Source organism: Phyllostomus discolor, chromosome 2 (genome assembly GCF_004126475.2).
Source record: "Phyllostomus discolor isolate MPI-MPIP mPhyDis1 chromosome 2, mPhyDis1.pri.v3, whole genome shotgun sequence".
NCBI classification, from domain to species: domain Eukaryota; kingdom Metazoa; phylum Chordata; class Mammalia; order Chiroptera; family Phyllostomidae; genus Phyllostomus; species Phyllostomus discolor.
The window spans coordinates 164,909,954-164,935,801 of NC_040904.2; the positions used below are offsets into that span (position 1 = coordinate 164,909,954).

Here is a 25,848-nt window from a genome sequence, read left to right on the forward strand (position 1 = left end):
GGGGAGCGAGGGCCCTTGAGGGAGGGAAGGAGGGAGGGCGCTGGGGGCGGGCGAGGGGAGGCGGGGGTGGGGGTGGGGGTCCTGCCTGCCGGGGGAGCCGGGGCGGCCCCTTGTCCGGCCACCCCCACTGCCCAGTCCCGCTCCCGGCCGCGGCGGCCGCAGCAGTAGCGGCTCCAGGATGGTGAGCGCCGCTGCCCTCCAGACCCGGCCTGTCGCCCCCGGCCCGCGCCCCGGTCCCGGGGCCGGACGCCCCCTCAGGCCGCGCACACTCACCTAGGACCCGGCCGGGATGCCGAGGTACGGGGCCGCGGGGCTGGGCCGGGACGGGCACGGGAGCGCGCGGCCGGGCCGGGGTCAGGGGGTGGTGACCGTTCGGTCGGGGTGTCCGGAGCTTTGTCCGCGGGCGCGGGGCAGTGCGGGGGCGGGAGAGGGCGGGGGCTGAGGGTCGCGGGGTTCAACTAGGCGGGGGGTCGAAGGGCAAGGCCAGCGAGAAATCCGTGCGGGTGCGTGGGAGCCGAGGGTCACTCCCCGGGGGTAGGGGCCGGCAGAGGAGGGGATCTCCTCTCCGCCGCCGACGGGCACCCTCTTCGCTGCCCCCTTTGGTGCGGAGGATGCAGGAATTGCGAGCAGCCGGCCCGGGGGGAGCCTGCGGGATTGGGGGGTGGGGAGCCAGGATTTGAGGGTTCGGGTCCCAGAAGGATCCTGTGTCCGGAGCCCGAGGGCCGGCCCGCAGGCCCCTCCCACTCCGTCAGGTCTTTGTCCAGCGGCCCGTGTGTGTGTGTGTGTGTGTGCGCGCGCGCGCGTGTGTGAGGGCGGTGGGGGCTGGGTTCCTGGTCCGGAGATTCCCCAGCATCGTGACGGGGCAGTGACAGGAGACTGAAGCCACTTCGGGCCCTGCGCCCTTAATGCCCGACCCTTCCTTTCTTCTCTTCTGGCCCGGAGAGCACAGACCCCCACCTCGGGGTCAGGGTGTTGCGGGAGCTGCACTTACCTTCACTCACGGGCTACAGGCCACAAGGGAGCCCCTTAAACTTCCCCGCTTCACGAGCCCACTCTTGGTCTACACAGAGTCCCTTGCTAGACACCCAATCTGTGGAGGGCCCTCTGCAGAGAGCCGGGCACACAGTAGGTGCTCACCGAGTGGAGGCCCCCTTGCCTGGCCACTCCGCTCCCCGCGCACCTCCTGGGCGGAGGCGGCCTGGGAAGGGGTCTGCGCCGGGGAGAGTGTGAGCGGCCTGGAGCGCAGGGGTGGGTGGACGGGTGGGTGGGCTGTTAAAGGGACGGTCACTAAATCAGGATTAGGCCGTGGGGCTGTCAGGCTGCCTGGCCCTGTCTCCATGGATACCTAATTTGGAGGAGAATAGAGGACGGAAGAATGTTTGTGTTGTCGTCCGCACGGCTGCGGCGGCTGAGCGGTCTCCTGACCCAGGCCAGGCAGTGAGGAACCGGGCCCCGGTTCCAACTCCATTCTGGGCTTTTGCGGCGGCGGGGCAGGATAGGAACTTCTCGGGGCCCAGAGCGGCACTCGTGGATTCGTGGTGCGGGGGTCCGGAGAACTCGGACCGTGCTCAAGGACCCAGACCCTCCCGAATGCAACCTGAGACCCCTGTGCATCTTTCTGGGCTCGGCCAAGCTGGGGTTCCTCAGAGCCGGTAGTACACGCCACCCTTCGCTCTGCTTCAGCCCCGGAGGACAGACGCGCTGGGCGGTTCGGGGGCCCGTGGCGCGGCTGGGGCCGGGCAGCCACACGGGTACCTGGTCGCTGAGCCCGCTGAGAGGCAGGGGGCGGAGCCGGGCTTCCTAGGGTGGGCGAGGAGGGGGCGGGGTTTGCCGGCCTGCTGTGCTGGACCGAGTGACAGGCCTCGTAAATCCCCCTTTCCCATATTTAACGCCATTTCATTTATTTCTACTTGATTCCATTGGTGTCCACAGCAGCTACCCTTGTAAAGAGTGACCCCCGTGCCCTCGCTGTAATATCTTCTTGGGGAAGGCCCACTTGGGCCAAAGGGAACTTAGCTACGTGAGGCAGTGGAGTTGCTCCTGGAGAGGGCCCGATAACCCCCTTTCCTCAGGGGGACACCCAACTTCCCAGGAGAAGAGAGGCTGAGAGACACGGTCTGTGAGGCCCTGCGGGGACTTTCTGGCTTTGGTATAAGGGTGGGCTGGGCCAAGGATCCTGGGAGTGGACACAGTACACAGACTGGAGGGGTCACGGGAGGGGTACCAGTCCCCAGTGTGTCTCCCAGAGCCCTTACTTGCCTTCCTCCTGGTCCTCCTGGCCACAGCTTTTTATGGGGCAAGAATCCCCTCCCCTCCCCCACCCGGGCTGTAGCTTTATTGCTGAGATCTCAGACTCTCCACGCAATTTCACGCCTCTCTGCCTTTGCTCTTGCTGTTCCCTCAGCCAAATGCCTTCCCCATTGTCCCTGTCTTTCCGCAACCTCCTCATTCTTCAAGGCCCAACTCGGATGCCCCACTTCCTCCTCGCAGCCTCAGCTCTTGCCCTGCCCTCCATGTGCTCCTGGCCCTGCACCTGTGCCCCACTCCAGCCTGTGTGGCTGAGTCCACACTAGGCTTTGCCTCCGGGACAGAGGTGAGGCATGTACTTCCCTGCCCCTTGCCCCCATGGGCCTGGCACGGCGGCTCAACACCTTGTGAGCATCCCATAAATATTTTTTGGCTGAATTAAAGTTTTATAAGGACAGCCTGCAAACATAGAATCTGGACATTTTCTGCAAATAGTTCTGTGCTCCTGGGTGAGTGGAGACTCCTGGGTGGGTCTCTGTCTCCTCCTCATTGCTAACTCTCCCCCTCCTCCAAAGTCAGGGAGGACTTTGCCCCTTCCTTTCCCCACAGACCAGCATTCTTTCCCTGCCATTATCATCCTGTTAAACAGAGAGGCCAGTCAGGATCCATATGGATCACATTAACAATTGCTTATTATCTGGGCCAGGACTGCCCCCACTCTCCACCCCCAGCTCCTACTGCTTCAGTTGCTGGACCCTTAGGAGCCCTGCCTCCCCTCCTCCTCCTCCCCCCACAATTGGTCAGTCAGGGAGGCCAGGGGACAGGCTGATCTCCCTCACCCTCCCTGTGCCTTCTAGCAGAACTTTGCTTCTCCTCGACTTGGCTGACAGTGAATAACTCCTCTACCTGATTTAATGAAAACCAGGTTCCCTGCAGGAGCGCGACCCTGTGAGGTTTCAGGGCTGTAGCCAGGAGAGGTGGGCCCAAAGCCCAGGTGCACCTGCGGTCTGCAACAGCCCCTGCCTTCCAGTGGACAGAGGTGAGCCCGCTAGGCTGGCCACGGGGTATACTGGTGTATTCTGCCCTCTCAGCCCTGGGCTGGCCCTGTTCCCATTGGGAGCTGGCAGGCCAGTGAGGAAGATCAAGGCAGGAGAGATCCTGCAAAACTGTGGCACTGGGTCCTGAGCCTTGTGCTTCTGTCAAAGACACAAATCCGAGAGTTTCCTGGAGTAGCAGCTGAATTGGGCTTGAAGGCTGGGCAGTAGTATTTATGTTGACATGCATGAAGCCCAAGAATACTAGAGATGGAGAGGGGCTTCGAGATTACCTGGTCTGGGAGTCCAGAACTTTCCTTTGATTCACAGACCCTCTCAAGGAACCAGCAAAGCCGTCCCTGGAAAAATGCACTTGCATGGGTTGACACCAGACTTTGCATTCTGCTTTGGAGGGCTCTCGGACCCCCCGAGCACAGGGGACCCCACATCTAGAAGTCCTCACCCTAGTCTAGCTCTCTTGGGGGCACTGAAGGCAGCGTCAGGCCTGCGCCCAGCACTCCTGCCTCCACACGCAGTGCTGTCTCCATGGCCTTGTCATGGGCAGGTGGGCAGGGCGAGCTAAGCGACCAGGGGTAGCAGATCAAGATGACTGGCCAGGCTTTGAATGGGAAAGGTTCCCACTGCCCACGTTGGGGTGTGGGTTCATCATCTCACCTCTGAGTGTGTCACCTGGAAAGAGGAGGTCCAGGGCTTATTTTGTTTTAGGATTCATTTGTCCCCAGGAACCAGGAAAATCTAGCTTCTCCAGGCATTTTATAAGTGTCTCAATAAATCATGGCTACCACTTATTAAATATTCTATATGTCCTCTGTGAAACTGGACCAAGAACCATGCCTACTTCATATGCATTATTATGAAGATTAAATGAGGCGGCAGGCTGGAGCTGGGACCCCCGAGTTCTGGTCTTGAGTGACTGTGGGCCTGTGCAGGCCTGGGCGGAAGTGCAGGTGACAGTGCTCAGAGCTGTCATTGCTCTGAGGCTGCCATTTCCCTGCTTGGCCCAGCCAAGGAGAGGGGGCCGCAGTGGAAACCACCCGGGGGCCTTGCTCTCTTTTCCTTTAGTGCTAAGGCAAGGGCAGCGTTAGCCCCACTTCACCTTGGGCACTGGAGGAGGGGTGGGAAGTGCTGATGAATGGGAGCACTGGGCAGGGGCCACTGCCCAGTGTCCACAGAGCTCTGACCTGATTGTATGGTGACCGATCATGGCCCTCACCCTGGTGGCCAAGCCCTGGGCTGCAGTGACCCTGCCACCGATCGGGTGTAGTTACCCTGGACAAGTCCCTTGTTCTGTTTGACTTTCAGCCTCTTTGTCTGCCAAGCGGGGACAACAACCCTAGTGAGTTCATAGGTGGCAGAGCCCCGGGTTTCAAGGAGTGCGCCCCTTTGTCTCTGAAGTATATACGCACCTTTGGTCACACGCTCAGGGACTCGGAACCCAGGGACTCCGGAGAACCGCTTCGCAATGTAGGAGGAAGGAGAAAAAGGGCGTGCGAATGCCCTGTCTGTGGCAGCGCTGCCCCGGCCATGTTCGAAGCTTTCTCCAAAGGCGCCGGAGGGTGGGGAGAGGACGGCTGCCTGGCTGTGTCAGGACCTGAGAGGCGGCAGCAGGCCTCCCGCTCCCTTCCCTCACTACCCCGGCAGACGGGACAGACCGCAGCCCAGTGCTGGGGTTAACTGGGGACAGATGGGATGATGTGACAAAGAGGCTGCGTTTCGCTCTAACAAGCCTGTGTTGAGCCCCTGCTGTGTCCCAACACTATGCAGGGTCCTGGGTGAACCTTAGCCAGGCTCCAGAGGGTGCGAGCTTGGGTTGGCATTCCTGGGCCTCTAAATTTCCCCGCGCACTCACCAGGCGTTTATGTGCCAGGCCCTGAGACGGACCTTCACACCTTGGGCCTCCCATAACCACCCTCAGCTCCTCGCATGGCCAAGGAGGGTCAGAGGGCATCCTGGCCCTGGCGTCGTTTGCTTTGCCACAAACACCTAGTGCGACCCATAGCCACACGCACTGCACACTCAGCAGGGCCCTGTGCCGGGCCCTGGGTGTTTTATCCGGGCAACTGTTCATCCGAAATCCATTCTTTTCAGATGTGGTCCCACCTTGAGGAAGCATACGAGACAGCTGGGGACAAGTGAAGAGGCAAAGGGACAGGCTGCACCTCCAGGACCACTCTCCTGGTACTCCCTTTGCAGGGGGGAGCCATGAGGGTGTGTGCACTGGGCAGTGGCCCGCTCAGAGCTGTGGAATGGGTGCAGGATGGGTTGGGGCAGGAGAGGCTCAGGGGAAAGGCTAGAATTTGACAGCAGGGCCTTGCATCATTGGTGGAGTTTCAGAGAGACTGTGTGCCCCCAGGCGGAGGCTGTTCACAGGTGATAGAGACCCTGACTCCATGGGAATTAGTGGGAAGCTGGGAGAGCCCAGCTGCTGCTGACTGGCCTCTCTGGGCCTTGGCTACCCAAGAGTCTGAGGCGTTTATTTTTTCTAGGCCGATGGGGAGGAAGAACCCCCCCCCTTCACGTGGTTCTGCCCTGCCTCCGCCGGTCCGCCTCTGTCCTCCCTAAGAGCTCTGGCTACTGGGAGAGATGCCCCCTTTCACTCAGCTCCTCAGATGGACATCATTCACCAGTGGCCAGGCCCTCAGCCCTCTGGAAAGCGGGTCCCTTTCCAGATGGACTGAGTCCTGTGTGGGATGTCATTCCTATGTCACCGTCTTCCATCTGCTGCCCTCTTCAGGCTGGAGTTTTAGGGTTCAGCTCCTGTGGGGATAGATGGTGCGGCCCGCAGCCTCGGGTTGGAGAAGGCAGCTGGAGGACCGGGGTGGGATGTTCAGGTCAGTGTGGGACTTGTTGGGTGTGCCGTGCCCGCTACCCGTGCAAGCGAGGACGGCCCAGAAAACCGGCAGAGAGGGGAAGGGCTGGTCACCCTTCCTGGGAGAGCCCCTCCCGGTAGCGACGGCCCTTGTGCCGAATGCCTGTACTGCTGGGGAGCTCAGCACTTCCAGAGACAGCCCCCGTGTTCCCAGACAGCTGACATTAAGCCAAACATCTTTCACGGAGGAGCTGCCTCATCTGAGGATGGGAGGAGCGGCAGGGCTGCGCGGAGCTGCATGAGCCACCACCACCTGGGAGCCAGGCAGGCATTCAGAGACCTTCTGTTGTCAGGTGTCTTCCTGAGGAAACCTTCAGAAACCTTCTGAGCAGACACTCCCATCCCCCTAGCCCTGGTCTGCAGGCAGCTAGCTGCCCTGACTCGCTGATCACTTTCCTCAGGGTGTGGCAGGGACTGCCACCAGGGCCTGGGGGCTCAGACCTGCCGTGACTTACTTGGTGCCTCGAGAAGCGCTCAGCACTTTGCTAAGCTCTGTGGCTGTGTATGGCGGAGAATCTCGGGGAGAGGGCTGAGGGGAGACAGGGGAGGTTAATGAGGATGGTGGAAATCAGCCGGCACCTGTGTGCTCTTAGCTGATAAATGAAGAGCCACTTCCTAGGTGAGAGGCAGGAAAGCACCCAGAGCCGGACTGCCTGGACGGGTGGCACCAGGCCTTAGGCTGGTGACCTGGACAAGTTAGCTGTGCCTGAGTTTTCTCCTCTGTAACACGGAATGGCAATGGCACCCACCCCAGGGCTACTGTGAGGGTCACATGAACTAATGTGTGCTGGGCACCTGGAGCAGTGCTCGCCCGTGTTAGGACCCACAGACAGGCACAGCCAGGAGTTGCTGTGGGTGGGTGTTCATCTTTGCCCAGCAGCCTCCCCTCAAGTTCTCATTCTCTCTGTTCCTGTGGCACGGCAGGTGTGAAGGGCCACCCGCTGAGGACAACACTGCCCACTCACACCCCAGGAGACCGGCCAGGCTGCATAGCTGGAGTTACTCAGCTCTGTACCCGGGGGGGGGGGGGGGGGGGGGGGGGGGGGGGTGCAGAGGCACCACTGGGGAAGCCTGGGTGAAGAGCCGCTCCCTCAGGGGGCGTCTCCCCCTCCCTAGACACTGAGAGGGGGTACACTGGGGGCCAGGGACATAGGGTCACCCAGACTTTGAAGCTGAAGTATTTTGGAGGGCACGTGCCCCCTAAATGGACTCAAGACAACCTTGGATTCTGAACCTGGCTGGGTGGGTGGGGTGGGGGGCTCTAGTCTCTCGGGCTGAGACCTGTGGTCCATGACCCCTGACAAGTTCATGGATAGAATTGTATTTCAGTAGTATTCATTTCTGCTGCAGCCCCACGTATTTCTACTTCATCTCTTCCCCCAGCATCACTGAGGTATAATTGACAAAGTAGCCCCATGTATTATTTTTTTTTATTGCAGTGTAATTGACATACTGGTTTAAGGTGTACAACATGATTCAATATTTATATGTATTGTGAAATGATCACCACAAGAAATCTAGTTACCATCTGGCGCCATACATAGTCATAGTTTTTTATTGTGTATTTCTTATCATGCACTGGAAAAGTATTTTTGAGAACAGGCCACATGTTTACCAGACTGAAAAAGGGGCCCTGGCCAGGTGGCTCTGTGGGTTGGAACATTGGCCCACACACTAGAAGGCCATGGGTTTGACTGGTCCCCAGTCAGGGCACATGCCTAGGCCGCAGGTTCAATCCCTGTCCAGGGCACATACGGGAGGCAGCCGATCAATGTTTCTCTCTCACACATCTCTTTTCCCCTCTCTCCCCACCCCACTGGAATTAATAAACATGTCCTCAGGTGAGGATTAAGAAAAAAATTGTTAAAGGGGCCTATGAACAAAGACTGGTGGAAAGCTGAGCTCATCTTCCACTCCATACCCATGCAGGGCCAGGGCCTGGGGAGAAGGAGCTGGGCCCCGGGAGGTCCCCACCCAGCCCTGGAGGGCGGTGGCACTCGGTCAGACAGTGACCACAGCCTCCTCTGCTGGGCACCTGTGGACTCGGGTCCACTCATGGTCCTGCAAGCCTGCGCACAGCTGTCACTGTCGCCCTGTGTGGTGAGAAGCCGAGCGTCCCAGGGAGGGACTGGCTGTAGCCAGGGCAAAGCACAGGGTTCAGCTGCAGATCTTACTTCCGGGCCTTGATGGGAAAGCAAATAATCTTTAACAAGAGGAATGACTTACAATATAAGTCATTCCTGTGTTAAAGTATGTGCTCCAAAGGCCCTGTTCTTAGCACCATTGCATCAGGGAAAGTTTTCCAAGGGAGGGGCCTTGGGAGGGAAAAGGACAGGGTGGAAAGGGAGCAGGAAGGGGCTGCTGGGCTAGGGAACTGTTTGCCGTGCAAAGGCCCAGGGGCAGGGGTGTCCGGGGTGGGTAATGGGGAGCCCGATTTAACAGGTGACATCGACTCTAAATAAGGGCTTTGAGTGGCAGGGCAGAGGTGCGGGGGACCTATGCCAGTGCCCAAGAGGGAGCCAGCATCAGCATCAGCATCACAGGGACCTAACAGTCTGGGAGCACCCTCGTGCAGAACTAGGAAGGCAGTGTTCTCGGCAGAGGGACCAGACAGGGCAAAGGCCTGGAAGTGTGAACATGTATGGCCTACAACATGGACCGCTATGGCTAGAATGGCGGGGTCCAAGGCTGGGAGGAAGGAGTACCTGACTCACCTCTGGTGCCAGGGAAGGGGTTTGGTGTCCTCTCCATGATGAGAGGGGGTTGAGTCTGTTTTAGGTAGAAGGACCATGCCAGGAGCCCAACAGAGAAGGATTAGGAGGGCAGAGAGGAGAGTTCAGATGCTGGACCGGCTGTGGAGGCGGATGTGAGAGCTGTGGGTCATTTCGGAGGGGGTGTCAAAGGTAGTCAGCGACCAGATGGATGTGTGGAGGCTGCAAGAGGTGGCGACACAGGGCCTCCAGGGTTTCCTGCCTGGGTGAAAGCACCAACTACGGAGAGAGAAGGCAGAGATGTTTTCTGTGGGGAGTCTGAGGTCTTGGTGGGCTTCCAGGGGGTCCTGAGAGTATCCCCCAGGTTCCTAACTCTCTTCAAGGTCCCCAAGAACAGGGGAAGTGTGGGTTGGGATGGAGTCAGGTCTGGTTTGGTGGGCTCTCAAGAGGGACCCGAAGGGGCAGCTTCTAAAAAGCAGAAGTTTGGCTCTGACTGAACTTCTAGTGGGACTGTAGCTCAGTGGACTGAGTGCCGGCCTGCCAACCAAAGGGTCACTGGTTCGATTCCCAGTCAGGGCACATGCCTGGGTTGCAGCCAGGTCCCCAGAAGGGGGCCTGAGAGGCAACCACACATTGATGTTTCCTTCCCTCTCTTTCTCCTTGCCCTCTCTTTAAAAATAAATAAATAAAATCTAAAAAAAAAAAAAAAAGAGGCAGAGGTAGGGGGGGCATGTCAGAGTCCTGGGGCTCCTCCCTCTGTTGGCAGAGGAGGAGCTGGTGACAGATGCCTCAGGACACAGGTGAGAAGGGTCAGGCGGCAGATTAGGGCGTCCTGGGAAGTTGTGGTTTGGGACACAGGCTACATTTGCAGCGATGTGAGCTCAGTGCCCCTCATGGCCCTGGAGACCCACCTGACAGTCACAGTCAGTCAGGGGTGTGATGGGGACCTGCTCCTGTGGGGTGGGACTCACCACTCTGGGGCCCTGCAGGCAGCTGAGAAGTTGCACTTCTCTCCTTGAGTCCCTCAAGCCCATTGGATCTTTTCCGCATCAGAAAGCATCCTCCCCCCTCCCCGCAACACACTAACACTGTCCCAGGCTGAAGCTCCGAGCCAGCCCTCCTACCAGCCAAGTCAAATCCTGCCCCAGGGCCCTAGGGCCCCCCCACCAGGGCCCCTCCAGCCAGCCTCCAGTGCTGCCCTTCCTTCAGTGCCCTCACGCCAGCCTGTGGGGGGGCTGCCATGTTCTCCAGCTTCTCACCTGAGGAACAGAGGCTGAGACCCTTGCCCCACATTTCAGGGGCTGACTCACGCCCTGCACTGTGTGAGCCACAGGAGAGAAGTGGGACTGAGCTCCACACGGATGCCCTTGGCTTGCGGGGTGGGCTCGGAAACCCTGTCCTGGGTGAGTCCTTCAGGCTGGCCTTCAGACACCTGCTAGCTCAAGTTGCCAATGCATCCAGCCCACACCTGTGGGTCCCTGGGAGCAGCCACTGACAGGAAAACGAAGAAGGGAAGGAGTTGTCCTGTTGTACAATGGGCTCGCTCCATAATCCTGGCCTAGCAGTCTGTCGTGGAGACTGAGTGACAGGGAGAGCAGGCCTCTGGGAGGTAACAGCCAGCCTGCTGAGCCCTCTGGAATGCATGGACATAGGATGCCCCCTCTTTCCTCTCCATCGCCTCCTGGGGCCCAGGAGTCAAAGTCTATCCCTCACCTGGTCCCCTGAAGCTCAAGGAGTGAGAAGAGGGTGTGCAGGGTAGGCAAGTCCCAGCCTCAAAGATCTTGGCTTGGTTCCAACGAAAACCTGTATTCGCTCAATGCGGCCTGGCCCGTCTCAGACAGGCACGAGGGAGAGCAAATCGGCCTGACTGACCCTGCGTGGAGGGGTGATGGCTGTTAGCCTGGAACCCCCAGACGTACAGCAGTTTAAAAGAGGATGCTTATTAGCCAGAATGGTTTTCTGTTGCTGGACTTCCCTGCAGTCTAACTAAGTGAACTAAATTTAGGCAGGTGAAGACAAAATTGTGCTTTCTTTTGGGGAGGAGATGGGACTGGTGACCCTCCACCCCAACCCCTGTTGCTGGGTATGTTCTAGCCTGGGGAAGGGTGAGACGGGGTGGTGCAATAAAGGGCTCTGAGAGCCCCTAGCAGCGCAGTGCTGCACCAGGAGGGGCAAGAGAAAACCTGGAGCAGCAGTTGGAAAGAAGTGGGTGGGGTGGGGGGAGGGGAGGGCTTCAGAAATGGAAAAGTGATTAGCAGTGCTGATGAGGCTGAAGTCCGCTCCGGCAGCCCCCAGGGCAGCACAGGAGAGAAAAGGATCTGTTATTCATAGAAGGCAGACAAAGATGGCTGCGGGGTGGGCCACCCCCCAACCCTCCCTTCCCCGCCTTGCCCAAGGCAGCCAGATCATGGGGTATAGGCAAGTCCCCAAGCCCCGGATGGATGCCCCTCATGGGAATTCTGGGTGGGACTGTGTCTGCAGATAAAACCTTGGGCACCTGTGTCCTGGGTCCAGCTCCTGGCTCTGCAGTACCTTCTATAAAAGTAGGGGAAGCCTCGGAGCAACCCCCAACCTCCTGGGGTGGTGGATGGGCCGTTTGATCAGTGAGTGTGTAAATCGGGATTTTATGGATCGCTTATTCACTGCTGGAGCTGAGGCCCCCAAATTCCTCTGTGCCCCAGAATGCTTAATCTAGTCCTGAGCTTTTCCCTGGGAAGGGAAGGAGGACAGCTCCCCACAGTCCCCCCACCCCTCCTGCTGTGTCTCCTCCCAAGGCCCCAGGCTTTGTCACTGCAGGTTGAGCGGTTCAAATGTGCTAATATACTCCCTGGGGGCCACCAGGCAGTGGGACTTACCCTTCAGTGCTGTGATTGGCCAGAGACCATGGGGGGGGGGGCGGTTCCTGGCAACAGCAGCTCTGTGTGTGTGTGTGTGTGTGTGTGTGTGTGTGCGCATGCACACGCGCGCTCATGCACAGGCCTGTTTGTGGGGAGGGGGTGTAAGGTGTCCAGCCTCCTCAGACCACCGGGCAGGGACAAAGGATCTTCATCCAGCCTGGAACAAGGATTAAGACCAGAATAAACCTTGTCTCTACCTGGTCAAGCTGGTTAGGGAACCTACCTGTCCATCTGTATATCCTCTCATTCTATCTTGACACGGTGGGGACTTGCTCAGTGTATGCTGGATGGACGGATGGGTGAGTGACCACATGAGTGACTGCGTTTTTAGCTGCTGTTCTGCCTGCTGGAATAATCCAGCACCTACAGATTCTTAAATCTCCCCCTAAGGTTCCTAAGTGACCCCTCTTCCCCTCACTGAGATCCTCTTTAGCCCAGGCCTGGCTGACACAAGGCCGGACATGAGGGCCTGGGCAGGCCTCGGGGGACACAGCTGTGACCCCTGGACTCTGGTGCCATTTGAGAGTGCTTTCACTGTGGTCACGTTTCTCCCTGCCGGCCCCCATCTGTCCTTGGGATTTGATGAGGATGAGGATGGTTAACCAGGGGGGATGGGTGTCCAGCAGCTGATGGGGGAGGGAAGGAAGCACAGCCCAAAGGGCCAGATGACAAACTACCCTGTCCTGCCCTTCTCCCTCCTCTTCGGCCCGCCCCTCCTTTTCTGACAGCAAGCAGGGCAGGCTGGGCCAGCGGGGAGTGGCTGGTCCAGCTAGCCCATCCTCCGTCCTTCCTGGGCAAGCTGGAGCCCAGCCTCGCCATTAAACTGCCTAGGAACGCTGAGGAAGGAGTCCAAGTGCTAAGGAAGTCTACCTGGAGATCCTGAGATGTGAGGCTCCACGTTCAGAAGAAGCTGCAGCAGTTCCAGCCGTAGTAGGAGCACCCTGTGTGCAGAACTCAGTGCCGGCTGGGGTGGGAGCGGCGCCCTCCGGAGAATGACGGGAATGCTGCGTGTCTGCGTGGTCGGCTGCAGGCGCCACGCCCACATGACTGCTGAGTGCGGCTAGTGCTGTTCGGGGACTGAGATTTTAAAAAATATTTTTATTTATTGATTTTAGACAGAGAATAGGGTGGGGGGAGAAAGAGAGAGAAAAAAAGATTTTATTGTTCCACTTACTCATGCATTCATGACTGCTTCTTGTATGTGCCCTGACTGGAGACTGAACCTACAACCTTGGTGTATTGGGTGATGCTCTAACCAACTGAGCTATCTGACCAGGGAGAGGAACTGAAATTTTATGTAATTTAACTTTAATAATACATTTTTATTTTTAACCATAATTTTGACTGTAAAATAATTAATAGATTTTAGTGAATTTAAATTTAAATAGCCACTTGTGGCCAATGGTTAAGATGTGAAAAGTACAGGATTAGAGTCTGTGTTGAGGGACAGAACCCGAACCCTTGGGTACAAACCCCTTTCTGGCTGTGACCTTGAGCAGGGCTCTTCCAAGAATCGGTGCTCCCTCCCCTGTCAGACCAGCAGCGCCAGTGTGGGTCACATGCAGTTCAGGGACCTGCTACTCCTGTGGCTGGCTGAGGTACTCTTACAGGTCCTGGGCCATGATGGGGCCAGACATCCAGGGACAGACCAACAGCCCAGGGTGGGACAGGAATGGCTGTAAGGAGCCCTAGACTTTTCAGCATCTTAGGGATTCCCATGGAGTTGTCAGTCCTAGAAGCCTTCCTGGAAGAGGGGGGCTGAAGGCAGGCCTGGACTTGAGCTGTGCTTGAGAGCTGAGCTCTGAGACAGCCATGTGTTTGGTGCCTAGGTACCTTGGCCAAGGCTGGGGGAGGGAGGGGCTGGCAGAATGTTCTGAGTCCCAGCTTTCCCTCCTAGTAGGTGCTAAAACCTTAGGGAGAACCACCAGCCCCCTCTGAGCCTCCACTTCCTCTTCCGTAAAGTGGGGAGAATGTGAGCATCTGGCAGGGAGGCTGTGAGAGTGAGACTGAGTGGTAACCGTGAACGTCTTTGCGAACACCAGGAGGCTGGGAGAAAGGGAAGGGTTATCCTCAAGGGTGCTGGGCCCCTGGCCTGGCCTCTCAGGACGAGAGCAGATGGTCACAGCCTGTCTATGGCCCTGACCGAGGACACAGGCAGGGATTTCTGCACTCTCCCCTCCCCCCAGGGCGCGCGCACACAGCCCAGATGGGGGCGGCTGGCCAGCCTCACTCAGGCTGAGCTCCTGCTGTTTGGCATCTGACATCTGAGGAGTCCAGGGCCAGGGCGCACCCCCACCCACCCCCAGCCCAGAGAGGAGCCGGACTGGCGGGGCAGCCTCACTACCTTGAGGAAGCAGGGTCCCAAGGGCCCTGATCTCTTTACCATGTGTCCAGTGGCCTTTGATGGGAATTCCATTGCCCCTTTTGTCCTCTCCCAGAGGCCTGGCTGGGGGAAGAGAGAAGGAGGACAAATTAAAAAAAAAAAAAAAAGCAGCCAGGTGGAGTGCCTGGCAGCTGGGCTGGGTGCCGTTTAGTAGGCAGGCACCCTTCCCACCTGCCCCCAAGGGGGTTCCCTGGCTGTGCCCCTTGCCACCCTCACCATCTCACTGGGCTCAGATCTAGTCACCCCAGTTTTTTTATTGGGATGCAGAGGCAATTTGAAGCCTCTTTGCTCATTAGACATCTAACCATCCTTCTATTCTACAGAGTCTATAAGGACTCATGGTGTGCCAGGCGCTGTCCTGGGTGCCTGGAATATGAGTGAACAAACTTCCCAGTGGGCACAAGAAAATAACGCAACAAGTAGCTCAGCTTATGATAAGCGCTACAGAGACCATCAGGTTGAGGGGGACAGTGAGGTGGCAGTTGAGCAGAGACCTGAAGAAAGGTGTGAGCCATGCAAAGACCTGGGGAGAGAGTGTTTCAGGCACAGAGCACAGCCAAGTCAAGGGTTCGAGAAAGCTGGGTGTGGGGGGTCAGTGAGGAAGCCAGGGCAGCTGGAGGGAGGCCCAGCGGTAAGGAGAAGCAGCCGCAGATCATAAGGACCTGGTAGGCCATAGTGAGGACTTCGGCCTTTCTTCTGAATGAGACAGGAGCCATTAGAAATTCTGGGTAGAAGAACAGCATGATCAAACGTGTTTTCAAGGGTCATGGTGGCTGCCGTGTCGGGAGTGTGGAGTGGAGTGGGGGACAAGGGTGGGAGTGCGGAGGTGAGACAGGAGGCTGCTGCAGTCCTCCAGCTGAGGGTGGCGCTGGGGGTGGTGAGAAGCGGCTGCAGCCTGGGTGGATTTTGAAGCCAGCACCCGTCCAACTCGCTGGTCTGTGATGTGAGAGCTGGAGAGGATTCTGGCCAAGGGTTCTGGCCTGAGCAGCCTGGGGGAGTGGAGCTGCCATTTCATGAGATGAGAGGACAGGGAGAGGGGTGGGGAGGGGGATGAGGAAGTCAGAAATTTGGTTTTTGGACATGTTGATTATGCCAACTAAATATTGGAGTGGAGGTGTCAATACGAAGGCTGAATACACCGGTGGGAAGCACATAGGGGAAAACTAGGAGAACCACTTACAGGAATCCTCAGTGTACTGGCGATTGGTCAAGGAGATTGGTCAAGGAGATTGAGGGGGCTCCAAGGAGGTAATGTGGAGAGAAGGTTCCAAGGACTGAGCCCTGGGCTCTGCAAGGCTCAGGGGGAGGGGGTGAAAGGAGGGCATGACAAAGGCTGAGGAGGAGAGTGGGGGCAGGGAGCCCAGTGAGGAAGTTTCAGGAAGAGGGGGGTTGTCAGCTGAGCCCAGTGCTGCCGAGGGGAGACCCACCGGAGCGGACCATCAGATCTAACGTGTCATGCACCAGGCCTGTGCAGGCAGGCGAGCAGGCGGCTGCAGTGTCAAGTGTGAGAGCCTGGGTGGCAGGGGTCCCAAAGGGCATGGGAGGGGAGGAATCAGGAGTCGTCGTGCAGGGGTCTCTGAAACTGGCTTTTGTTAAAAAGCAAGCAAAGAGCAATAGGATGTATAGTTGGAGGGGGATCAAATGGTTTTGAACATTTCCCCCCTAAGATGGGAGGATGGCAGCATGTTTTCGGGCTGAGGAGAATGAGAACAGGGGCAACTGCTCTCTCAGGAGAGGGGGGAACATGGGGACAGCAGCCCTGAGTGTTGAAAGGGGGTGGAATCGGTGCAAAGAGGAAGAACATCCCCTGTTCTTGCTGTCAGGAGGGACTTTCTGCTGCTTCCCCAAGAAGGCAAGGGGTGGATTAGGGCTGGAAAGGCCTGGGAGGACGCGTGAAGGAGGCAGGGCTTGGGGGAGGGGGGGGGCTTGAAGGATGAGAACGAGTTAGGTGGCTGGGAGAGGGAGGCACCTCCAGGGGATGGACTGAGTGAACACAAGCATGTAGGCCTGAATGAGCAGGGCTGATTTTTTTCTGATTTCTTTGGGCCCCGTGCATGGAGAGGAAAGCTGGCTTGCACTGCATTGTTGGAAGAACCAAAGCCGCCTGGGATGTTCACAGACAGTAAACAGGACGAGCAACTTGCCCCAGGACACAAAAAGGGCCACCCCAACAGTGACACACCTGTCCTGGCCATTCCTGCTCCTTGGAGATCGCGGCATGCAGCCCCCTCCTCACCTTCCTATGCCCCCCACCCTCCCCCAGCTCCAGGTTCACCGTGTCTCCACCCAAGGAGCACTGGCACATGGAAGAACAGTGTTCAGACCTTGTGCCCGGACCTCTGTCCCCTCAGGGGTCTGCTCCTCAACCTGTACCCCTCCCTTCCCACAACCTGTGGAGGCGGGAAAAACACTGGCCAGAGGGAGGAGGCCCCCATTCCCACGCTGGGCAAGCCATGCCTCCTCTCCGGGACTCGGTTTTATCACCTGTAAATAGCACCCACTTGGGTGGGGCGTTGTGGGCAGTGAGCGAGTGATGACTTGGATGTGCCTGTGTGCCCGCTCAGCTCTGGTCCCTCCCGCTCCCCCAACCTCAAGTCCAGGAACACACCCCAGTGCTTTCCTTCTTCCCACCCATTTTAGGTGCTGCCCTGAACCCCTCCAAAACTGGCACCAACTGCCCCTGACCTTCCGGAACACATTCTTCTTTTCTTTCTCTTCCTCTCTTTCCCTCCCTCCCTCTATGACCACTTTTCACCTTCCCTTCTGTTACCTGACAGAGACTGTGAGGCTGGGCCACAGCGGACCAGCCCTGCCTCTCTGACGGCCAGCACTCGGGAGCCACACGCAGGGGGGTGCTGCGGAGGCGCTGGCCGGCAGGAGCAGGACAGTCTACCTGCAGAGAACGGGCTGGGGCCCTTGCAAGAAGCGTTTGCAGCTGCCTCTCTGGTCTCCTTGGGTTCACCCCTAAATGTTTATTGCTAGGCCCTGCCCTACAGGGTCCCCCAGGCAGGGCTGTGGGGGTCCGGCTGTGCTGGGGGCTGCTGTCTGGCCAGGACCAGGGGGAGAGCTTCCTGGTGGGTGCCAGGGCTGTGGCAGGTGACTGGTCCTTAGGAGTCCTTTCGTCACCCCTCCCTTCCTCTTGCAGTAAACAGGGGCTGGCACGAGGGGGCAGGGCCCAGCAGAGGGGGACACAGTCCTGCAGGAGCTCTGCCAGGCCACTGGAGACCCCCCTGGGGCAGCAGTTGTGAGCAGTAGACAAAAAGCCTGGGACAAAAGGCCTGTGGGAGCCGCGGTGAATAGATTAATGAGATTTCCATATGAGGGCCAACAATGGGATTCTCCACTCCAGCCCCTTTGTCCCAGGCTGAGATAATGGAGCCCTGGGGAGACTGCCCAAGAGGGGCTGCATCAGCCCCTTTCCACACAGGACTGGAGCCGCCACACAGCTGCCCCTCCTACCCTGCCCCGCCCCCAGCCTGTTTGGCCCAATACCCTCCCTCCCTGTGGGTAATGGAATTCTGACTCACAGAATTTCTGTAAGGTGGGGAAGGGGTGTTAGCAGCCTCCTCGGGGAGTTGGAGCGAGGCACAGACACTGCGTCGCTGGGGTCCCTTACCACCACAGCACATGTAGTTTACTTTTTAGGGTCCCTGGTGAGAGAGAAGTCTCGGTCCGCCACCCACACCAGCTGTCTTATTTGACAATTGAAGAAAGTGAAGTGTGAGAGATGAGGTGTCTTGCTCATGGTCGCACAGTGACAGCTCTGGGTGTTTGCTGCCCCAGGATGCCGAGTGGGGGCGGAGGAGGACTGGGTGAGGGGAAAACACAGTCCCTTTACCCTCACACCACACCGCTTCACTTCTGACACCAGATGTGTGGGTTTTTCACACCAGCCAATTCTGCAGCATCAGCTGGGTGTCCTACAAATTTAGCTAAATTTTGGCACCCTTTACCTGGAGACAGCATCAGATCCCATTGGTTAAGGGCTCTGTTCCACAAGACTGCCCCAGCTCAGATGCTACTTGCAAGCTGGGGCTGTCACCTGTGTTCTGACAGGCTATAAGTTGGAGGTTCCCATGCCCCCCCTCCCCCGTCCTTGGGTTCAGTTAATTTGCTATAGCGGCTCAAAGAACCCAAGAAACCAGTTTACTTTAGTAGATTACCAGTTTGTCACACAAGAACATAACTCAGCCACAGTGGAAGAGATGCCCAGGGCAAGGAACATGGGAAGGAGTACAGAGCTTCCAGGCCCTCTCCCAGGGCCCCACCCCACCCAGAACCTCTCTGAATCCCCATCCTTTCCGTCTTCCTGTAGAGGCTTCATTACGCAGGCATGACTGATTAAATCACTGGGCACTGGCGATGGAGCTGGGTCTCCAGCGCCTCTCCTTTCCCAGGAGGTGGGGGTGGGGAGGGGCTGAAAGTTCCAACCATCTAATTGGCTGGTTCCCCTGGCAACCACCCTCCATCCTTGGGTTAACTAAGGACTTTCCAAAAATCACCTTATTACTATAAACTCAGGTGTGGCTGGAAAAGGCTTGCTGTGAATAACTGAGACATTCATTTTACCCATGGCTTGGAAGCGACTTCAGGAACTGAGGACAACAGACCAAACAACAATATGTGCTCCCACTGCTCTTATGCTTAGGGGATTCCACGGGTTTGGGAGCTGTGAGCCAGAGGCTGTCTGTAAATTAAATATGTTTCTTTTAAAAAAAAGATTTTATTTACTTATTTTTAGAAAGAGGGTAAGGGAGGGAGAGAAGGAGAGAAACACCAATATGTGGTTGCCTCTCATGTACCTCCTACTGGGGACCTGGCTTGCAACACAGGCATGTGCTCTGACTGGGAATAGAACTGGAGGCCCTTTAGTTCACAGGCCAGTGCTCAGTCCACTGAGCCACACCAGGTATGGCTAAATATGTATTTCTTAATCACACTATCACAGCCTGTGTCACACCCGGTGCAGGGAGTGCCCTTCCTGGGTCCATGGGGATTGGAGAGGTCCACAGGGACAGAGGTCGGTGCACTGAGTGTTCTGGCCATTTGTGAAGGCTGAATCACTTCTCTCACTGACCCTAGAACACTTCCTAAGAATGAGGGGTGGGCGTGTAAGAAATGTTTTACTCTTCCATCTAGTAATTCCTTCCGTTACTATCTACTGATGGCCTAAGTTTTGGAGTCAAGTGGACCCAGCTTCTTATGTGTAGGAGGCACTTGGCCTTCAAGGGTCTGCAGAGAAAGCTGCTTCAGGAACCTGAGCCCGCTCCCCAAAGGGTGCAGTTTCAGAAAGTTGCCTTTGGTCCCCAGAGCCCCAGCCTCCCCCAGGGAAGCCCACAGACCCAGATAAGGAACTGTCTAGCCAGCTTAGGGGTGTGAATGCTTATCGGATGGCAAGTTTACAGAGAAAGGGACAGCTCTACTTGGGCTGTTTTGCTGTGAGAGAACACAAACTCTCCTGCTTGGAGGGTGCAGGCAACTTGGGGTCACAGCCCCCTACCCCCAACTGGTGCTTCCAATTGCAGGTCTGAAGGGTAAATATACAGGGTCCAGCAGAAGTAAGGCTTGCTTGAGTGTGGTCGGTAGGGTAATAATATGGGTGTAATAATTTATAGTTTTAATTTGAACATTTCACTTAAAATGCCATATAGTATGCTTGAGTATGATATTGTTATGTTACAGAATTACATGCTTTTGATTTGGGAATAAAAGATTTTGTAATAAAAAGGGACATTATTTGTGCTGGACCCTGTATAGGGACTTGAGGCGCAGCCACAGTCCCAGGCAAATACAGACACACGTTTCCATGGGACTGAGGAGATGTAGACGAGGCCATGGCCTCAGGTTCTTCCAGCCCTGAGTACCCAGAGGGCTGGACCAGGGAGGAAGACAGGGACTGGGCTCCTTGGTCAGACTGGTGCCCTCAGAATCCTGCTCTACTACGTAACAGCTGTGTGACCTTGGGGCTGCATCAGTCTCTGTCTCCTCATCTGTAAAATGGGAATGATGACAATAGCATTGACCTTATGGGGCCGTTGTGAGGGCTACATCAGATAAAGCACAGAACAGGGCTGGCTCTGCCTGCAGTGCTGGGACACGGCACGAGGACCGTTCTGTCACATCAGCCAGAATGAACCCCCCCGCACAGAATGTTCTCCAAAGTAGTGTGATAAATGGTACAATTAAGAACCAGCCACTGTGCCAGTCCTTAATTGGACCATTTATCACACTACTTTGTGCCCCACACTGGACTGCATACTTTACATACATTATCTTTTTGAATCCTCAAGACCACTCCGAGAGGCCTATGTTATGCCCTTTAACAGATGGAGGAATTGAGCTTCCCTGAGATGGGGCAGCCTGACTAGGGTCATACAGTAACTGAGTCTGAATTCAAACCCAGGTCTCCCTGGTTCAAAGCTCACACATTTTCCCCAGCCCCAGGGACTTGCCTCATTTCCAGCTCAGGTGATGTAGGGGGCTGGAATGTAGTCTGTGAACCTGGGAGGGAGGCGGGAGATCCCTCAAGCAGGAGGCTGAATGGCAGGGGCTTGTGAGCTAGGCCACAGGTAGGCCCAGAGTCCCTGTGTAAAAGCAAGACTAACTGGCCTGGGGGTGGGGGCGGGGAGACAGCCCTACCCTAACCTCTCTGAGTGGGGAGGGGAGAAAAGCAAGGGTGGGGGAGGCTGGTTGTGTCAGGAAGCACCCAACTGAGACTGCATTTAAAGCGCCAGAGAGACCAAGACAGAGCATACATGTATAGGCACCTGGTGCCTGACTCTTCACACATTAGGTTTGAAAGTCAGGACAGTGTGCTTAGATGGTAGAACCAGCCCGGCCCAAGCTGTGGTCTCAGTGGGTTGGCCAGCGGTCGGTGGGCTCTGACTACTCACCTCACTACCCACTCCTCTATTGCAGCTCTGTCGAAGATGCACTGGACACCGGAACACGCCCAGCCCCTCAACCAGTGGCCAGAGCAGCACCTGGACGTCTCCTCGACCACACCATCGCCAGCCCACAAGTTGGAGCTGCCTCCTGGGGGTCGCCAGCGCTGCCATTATGCTTGGGCACACGACGACATCTCTGCCCTTACTGCCTCCAACCTCCTCAAGCGCTACGCGGAGAAATACTCAGGGGTCCTGGACTCGCCCTACGAGCGCCCCACCCTGGGCGGCTACGGCGACGCCGCCTTCCTCAACGGCGCCAAGGGGGATCCGGAGCCTTGGCCAGGGCCAGAGCCACATTACCCCTTGACGTCACTCCACGAAGGCCTCCCGGGAACCAAGTCAGGCAGTGGGGGCGGCTCCGGGGGCCTCGGCGGCTCCCCGGTTTTAGCCGGGAACCTTCCTGAACCCCTCTACGCCGGCAATGCGTGCGGGGCCCCGCCCTCGGCGCCTGAGTACGCGGCAGGCTACGGCGGGGGGTACCTGGCCCCCGGCTACTGCGCGCAGACCGGAACCGCAATGCCCCCGCCGCCCCCGGCCGCACTGTTGCAGCCCCCGCCTCCGCCCGGCTACGGCCCCTCCGGCCCTCTGTACAACTACCCCGCGGGGGGCTACGCCGCGCAGCCGGGCTACGGGGCTCTACCACCGCCCCCGGCCCCGCCTCCGACCCCCTACCTGCCCTCCGGCCTGGCGGCGCCCACGCCCCTACCGGCGCCCGCCCCGTCCCGGCCTGCGCCCACCTCCTACAGCTTCCAGGCGGCTGCTCCGGGTGCGGAGGCTGGGGTGTCGCTGAAGCGCAAGGCCGCTGACGAGGGCGCAGAGGGCCGCTACCGCAAGTACGTCTACGAGCCGACCAAGGCCCCGGCAGCCGACGGCGCCTCCTACCCCGCGGCGGACAACGGCGAGTGTCGAGGCAATGGGTTCCGGGCGAAGCCGCGGGGAGCCGCGGAGGAGGCACCGGGCAAGTACGCTGACGGCGTCTCTCTCAAGGTCCTGGGCTTCCCGGTCTACGGCCCGCAACTCGAGCCCTTTGAAAAGTTCGCAGAGCGCGCCCCGGCGCCGGCTCCCCGCGGGAGCTTTGCCTTGCCGTCGGAGGAGCCTCCCAAAGGAGTGGACCCGGGGGCCCTGGAGCTGGTGACGAGCAAGGTGCTGGACTGCGGGCCCCCGGTGCAGTGGGCAGACGTGGCGGGGCAGGGCCCGCTCAAGGCGGCTCTGGAGGAGGAGCTGGTGTGGCCCCTGCTGAGGCCGCCCGCCTACCCCGGCAGCCCGCGCCCGCCACGGACAGTGCTCCTCTTTGGGCCACGGGGCGCCGGGAAGGCGCTGCTGGGACGCTGCCTGGCCACGCAGTTGGGCGCCACTCTGCTGCGCCTGCGCGGGGCCACGCTGGCCGCGCCCGGCGCCGCCGAGGGCGCGCGCCTGCTTCAGGCGGCTTTCGCGGCCGCGCGCTGTCGCCCACCCGCCGTGCTCCTCATCAGTGAGCTGGACGCGTTGCTACCGACTCGGGAAGACGGCGCCGCCGCCACTGGCGCGCTGCAGGCGCCGCTCCTGGCCTGCCTGGACGGCGGCTGCGGCGCGGGGTCCGACGGCGTGCTGGTCGTGGGCACCACCTCGCGGCCCGCGGCTCTGGACGAGGCCACCCGCCGGCGGTTTGCTCTCCGGTTTTACGTGGCGCTGCCGGACAGTGCGGCCCGCGGACAGATCCTGCAGCGGGTGCTGGCCCAGCAGGGCTGCGTGCTGAGCGAGCAGGAGCTGGCGGCCCTGGTGCAGGGCACCCAGGGCTTCTCCGGGGGCGAGCTGGGGCAGCTGTGCCAGCAAGCAGCGGCCGGGGCGGGGCTCCCGGGGCTGCAGCGCCCCCTTTCCTACAAGGACTTGGAGGCGGCACTGGCCAAGGTGGGCCCCCGGGTCTCTCCTAAGGATCTGGACTCGTACGTGGAGTGGGACAAGATGTACGGCTTCGGACACTGACAGCGCGCGGGCGAGACCGCGGGAGCCGCCGCCCCTCCCTCCCCGGCCCAGGGAGGGATGTCTTTAACCCACCGGGCTGGGGAGGGTGCCAAGTGATGAATGTGGGAGGGAAAAGGGAGGGTGTTGTTGGTGGAATTTTTTTGGGGGGGGTGTCAGGAAAATGCCTCTGCTAGGCAGATAGATGCCATATGCGCTGTGTACTCAGGTTTTTTTCTATTTATTGTGGACGGGAAGCTGCCATCTCCGCTCCTCCGACGGGCACCCAGGGATGGTCCTACACTCGGGACCTAAGGAACTCCTGCTCTCTCGCCACAATCCTTTTGTCTCCTCGCTATCTTAATGGCTCCCTCCCCCCATTCTCCCCTCTTTGCATTCGCCTAGTTTCCTCTCCTGGTCGCTTTGTCACTGCCCCACCCCCCATCCTGGCCCTGTTTCTCCTTTGCTTATCTCTCCCCTATCTCCATCTTTCACACTCTGCGTCTGTCTCCGTCCCTTGCTCCCTAGCCTCCGTATCTCCCTGCCCTCTGTCCCTCTCATTCAAAGAGTGCAGTATCCTTTTGCGGGAGATCTGGAAGTCCAGAGGATAAGGAGGAGAGGTACGGAGTTCCCTCCCACCCCATTTCCTCTCACCCAGCTGAAACCTTGGGGGCGGGGTGGAAATTAAGCAAAAAACACCCAAAGAAGGGTTTTTGTTGTTGTTTGCTTTTGAGGGCGGAAATACCAGAAATGTAGCTTGTTTAATATTTAGGCTTCTTATTTTTGTAAGATATGTAGAATTTGCTGTTTTTCTTTTTATTTTGACAACTCAGGAAGAAATTGCCCTCAGAAGGAATGTTAGGCTTCGGCTACTCTCCTGTGTGTGCCCCACCCCCCCAGGGGAGCAAATTCTCCTGGAAGACTCAGAAAATGAGACTTGTCGGGAAGCGGAGGGGGAGGGTCCAGAACCACACGCAGACCCCTGCTTTTCCTGGGATAGAAGCGGAATGTATTTGCTGGGCTTCCTCCCCAGCCTGAGGTTGCAGGCAGGGGTGTGGGGGAGTGGGTTAGGGGATTTGAGAGCAGGCAGGTCTTGCTACCTTTCTGCTGCTCTCCCAACGGGGGCTGCTCTCAGCTTAGTATTTTCTGTGAAGGGTTAGCCAGACTTGGGATGCCCTTGCCCACTTCGTGCCCCAGACCCAGCAAGCAGCCTGAGAAGCCTCAAATGGGAAGGTGACTTAGGCGGGAAGTCCCCCAGGGAGGTCATCTCACTGGCCATTGCCCTGGCAGAGGTCTCCTGTAACATTGGCAAAGTTTCCCTCTGGAGGGAAGACTGGTTGGGTCCAACACTGACTACACACTCGTTCTTCCCTGGCTGGGAAGAGGCTCTGGGTGGGGTGAGTATCGGACGCAGCAGAGGTTCTGTGGAGAAGCGCTCCTCCTGCATTTTCCTAGGGTCCAAAGTCTTGAGGACATGGGAGTGTGAGAGGGGGAAGGAGATGGGCAGGCTGTTTTTCCCTGACATTGGGAATTTGGCCTCAGTCCTACCCACACCAGCCACCAGACGCCCAGGCCTGGTGGGCTTTCTTCTGAGAACCATCATCCTCCCCTCCCCACCAGCCTCCCTCCATGGGGCTTCAGCAGATTGCCCCCTCCCCTTCAGGAGGCCCATTTCACAGCTCTGACCTTTGCTCCAAAGTTGGGGGGAACGTGCCCTCACCCCTACCTCTTTTCTCTCCCACCGTAGCCTCCCTTCCTGTTCCTTGCCTGCCCTTACAGCTGCTACAGCCTCTGTGCCACCTCCCACTCCCAGGTGGAAGGGTGTCTAGGGGAAACATTTCAGGTGCTAAGGTGCTGAGGGCCTGTGCTGGCAGCGTGGACAGGAAAGCTGCTCCGTGTGTGTCCGCTGTTCACCCTTGGTCTCTCTGGCCCCCCTCGGAGCTGGCTGCTCGCGGGACTTCGGTGCCTCAGAAACAGTGGGGTGGGCTGCAGGGTCTTGGCCGTGAAAGGACCTTAGAGGGAGTGAGGAGCGAGGTGGTTCTCTCAGGTGTGTGTATGTGTGTGTGGGGGTGGGGTGGGGAGGGCGTTGGGGAAGTGGGGTTGGGATCCCTTCCCTTCAAGAGGCAGGCAGCTCTGGGGGTGGTGGGGGGGCTCACTGATAGTGACCCAGGGCCCCCACCACCTCCTCTACTGGCCTTGGGGAACTTTGCACAAGAAGACATCCCCCAGTCTACTAGCACCTACCTCGTGGGCACTGGGGTGGGTGGGGGAAGGGCAGGTCCAGCTCTGGTGATGTTGGGGGGGCATACCAAAGAATCCAGGGGCAGGGGTTGGGGGAGGGCAGACTCAGCAAGCTGGCCCTCTCATTCCTCTACCCAGATTGGGGTTGGGGTCCTCTCAACCGGCTGTAACCATTTCTACCTCATTTTGCTGCGTGTTGTACGTGGACATATTTATCTCCTGTCTGATGATGCTCTGCAGTTACGCTCTGTCTACCTCAGAAGAGACTGTATTTTAAAAGAAAGTATCACACAGTATTAAAGCAACAACATGTGGTTTCCAGAGGATTTTTTGGGGGTAGCAGGACGTGGGGAGCCCACTGGGAAATTCTCGGGCATCCAGGTACATCGGTGCCATGGGTGTGGCTCTGGGTGTTTCTATCCCTTGAGCAAAACATTCCTGTGGAACCCCCCCATTCTTCACTCTGGCACAGGAAGTGCCCACCAGGCACTGGGCCCTGAGGCTACCAGGTGAAAACCCACACTCAGGCTCTGACAGGCCCCTGGATGAAAAGCCATCAT

General features: G+C 58.2%; 1 protein-coding gene across 1 annotated transcript; it reads left to right on the top strand.

Annotated features, from left to right (window-relative positions):
• Positions 1–67: 67 nt before the first annotated feature.
• FIGNL2 (fidgetin like 2) lies at positions 68–25,603 on the top strand. Its single transcript, XM_028532983.2, has 2 exons — positions 68–297; positions 21,081–25,603. The coding sequence occupies exon 2, from the start codon at positions 21,092–21,094 to the stop codon at positions 23,069–23,071; it is 1,980 nt and encodes a 659-aa protein (XP_028388784.1). The 5' UTR covers positions 68–297; positions 21,081–21,091; the 3' UTR covers positions 23,072–25,603.
• The last annotated feature ends 245 nt before the right edge of the window (positions 25,604–25,848 follow it).

What these genes read in the sequence shown, in the direction of transcription:
- FIGNL2 (XM_028532983.2), top strand. Translation starts at nt 21,092, where the DNA reads ATGCACTGGACACCGGAACACGCCCAGCCCCTCAACCAGTGGCCAGAG.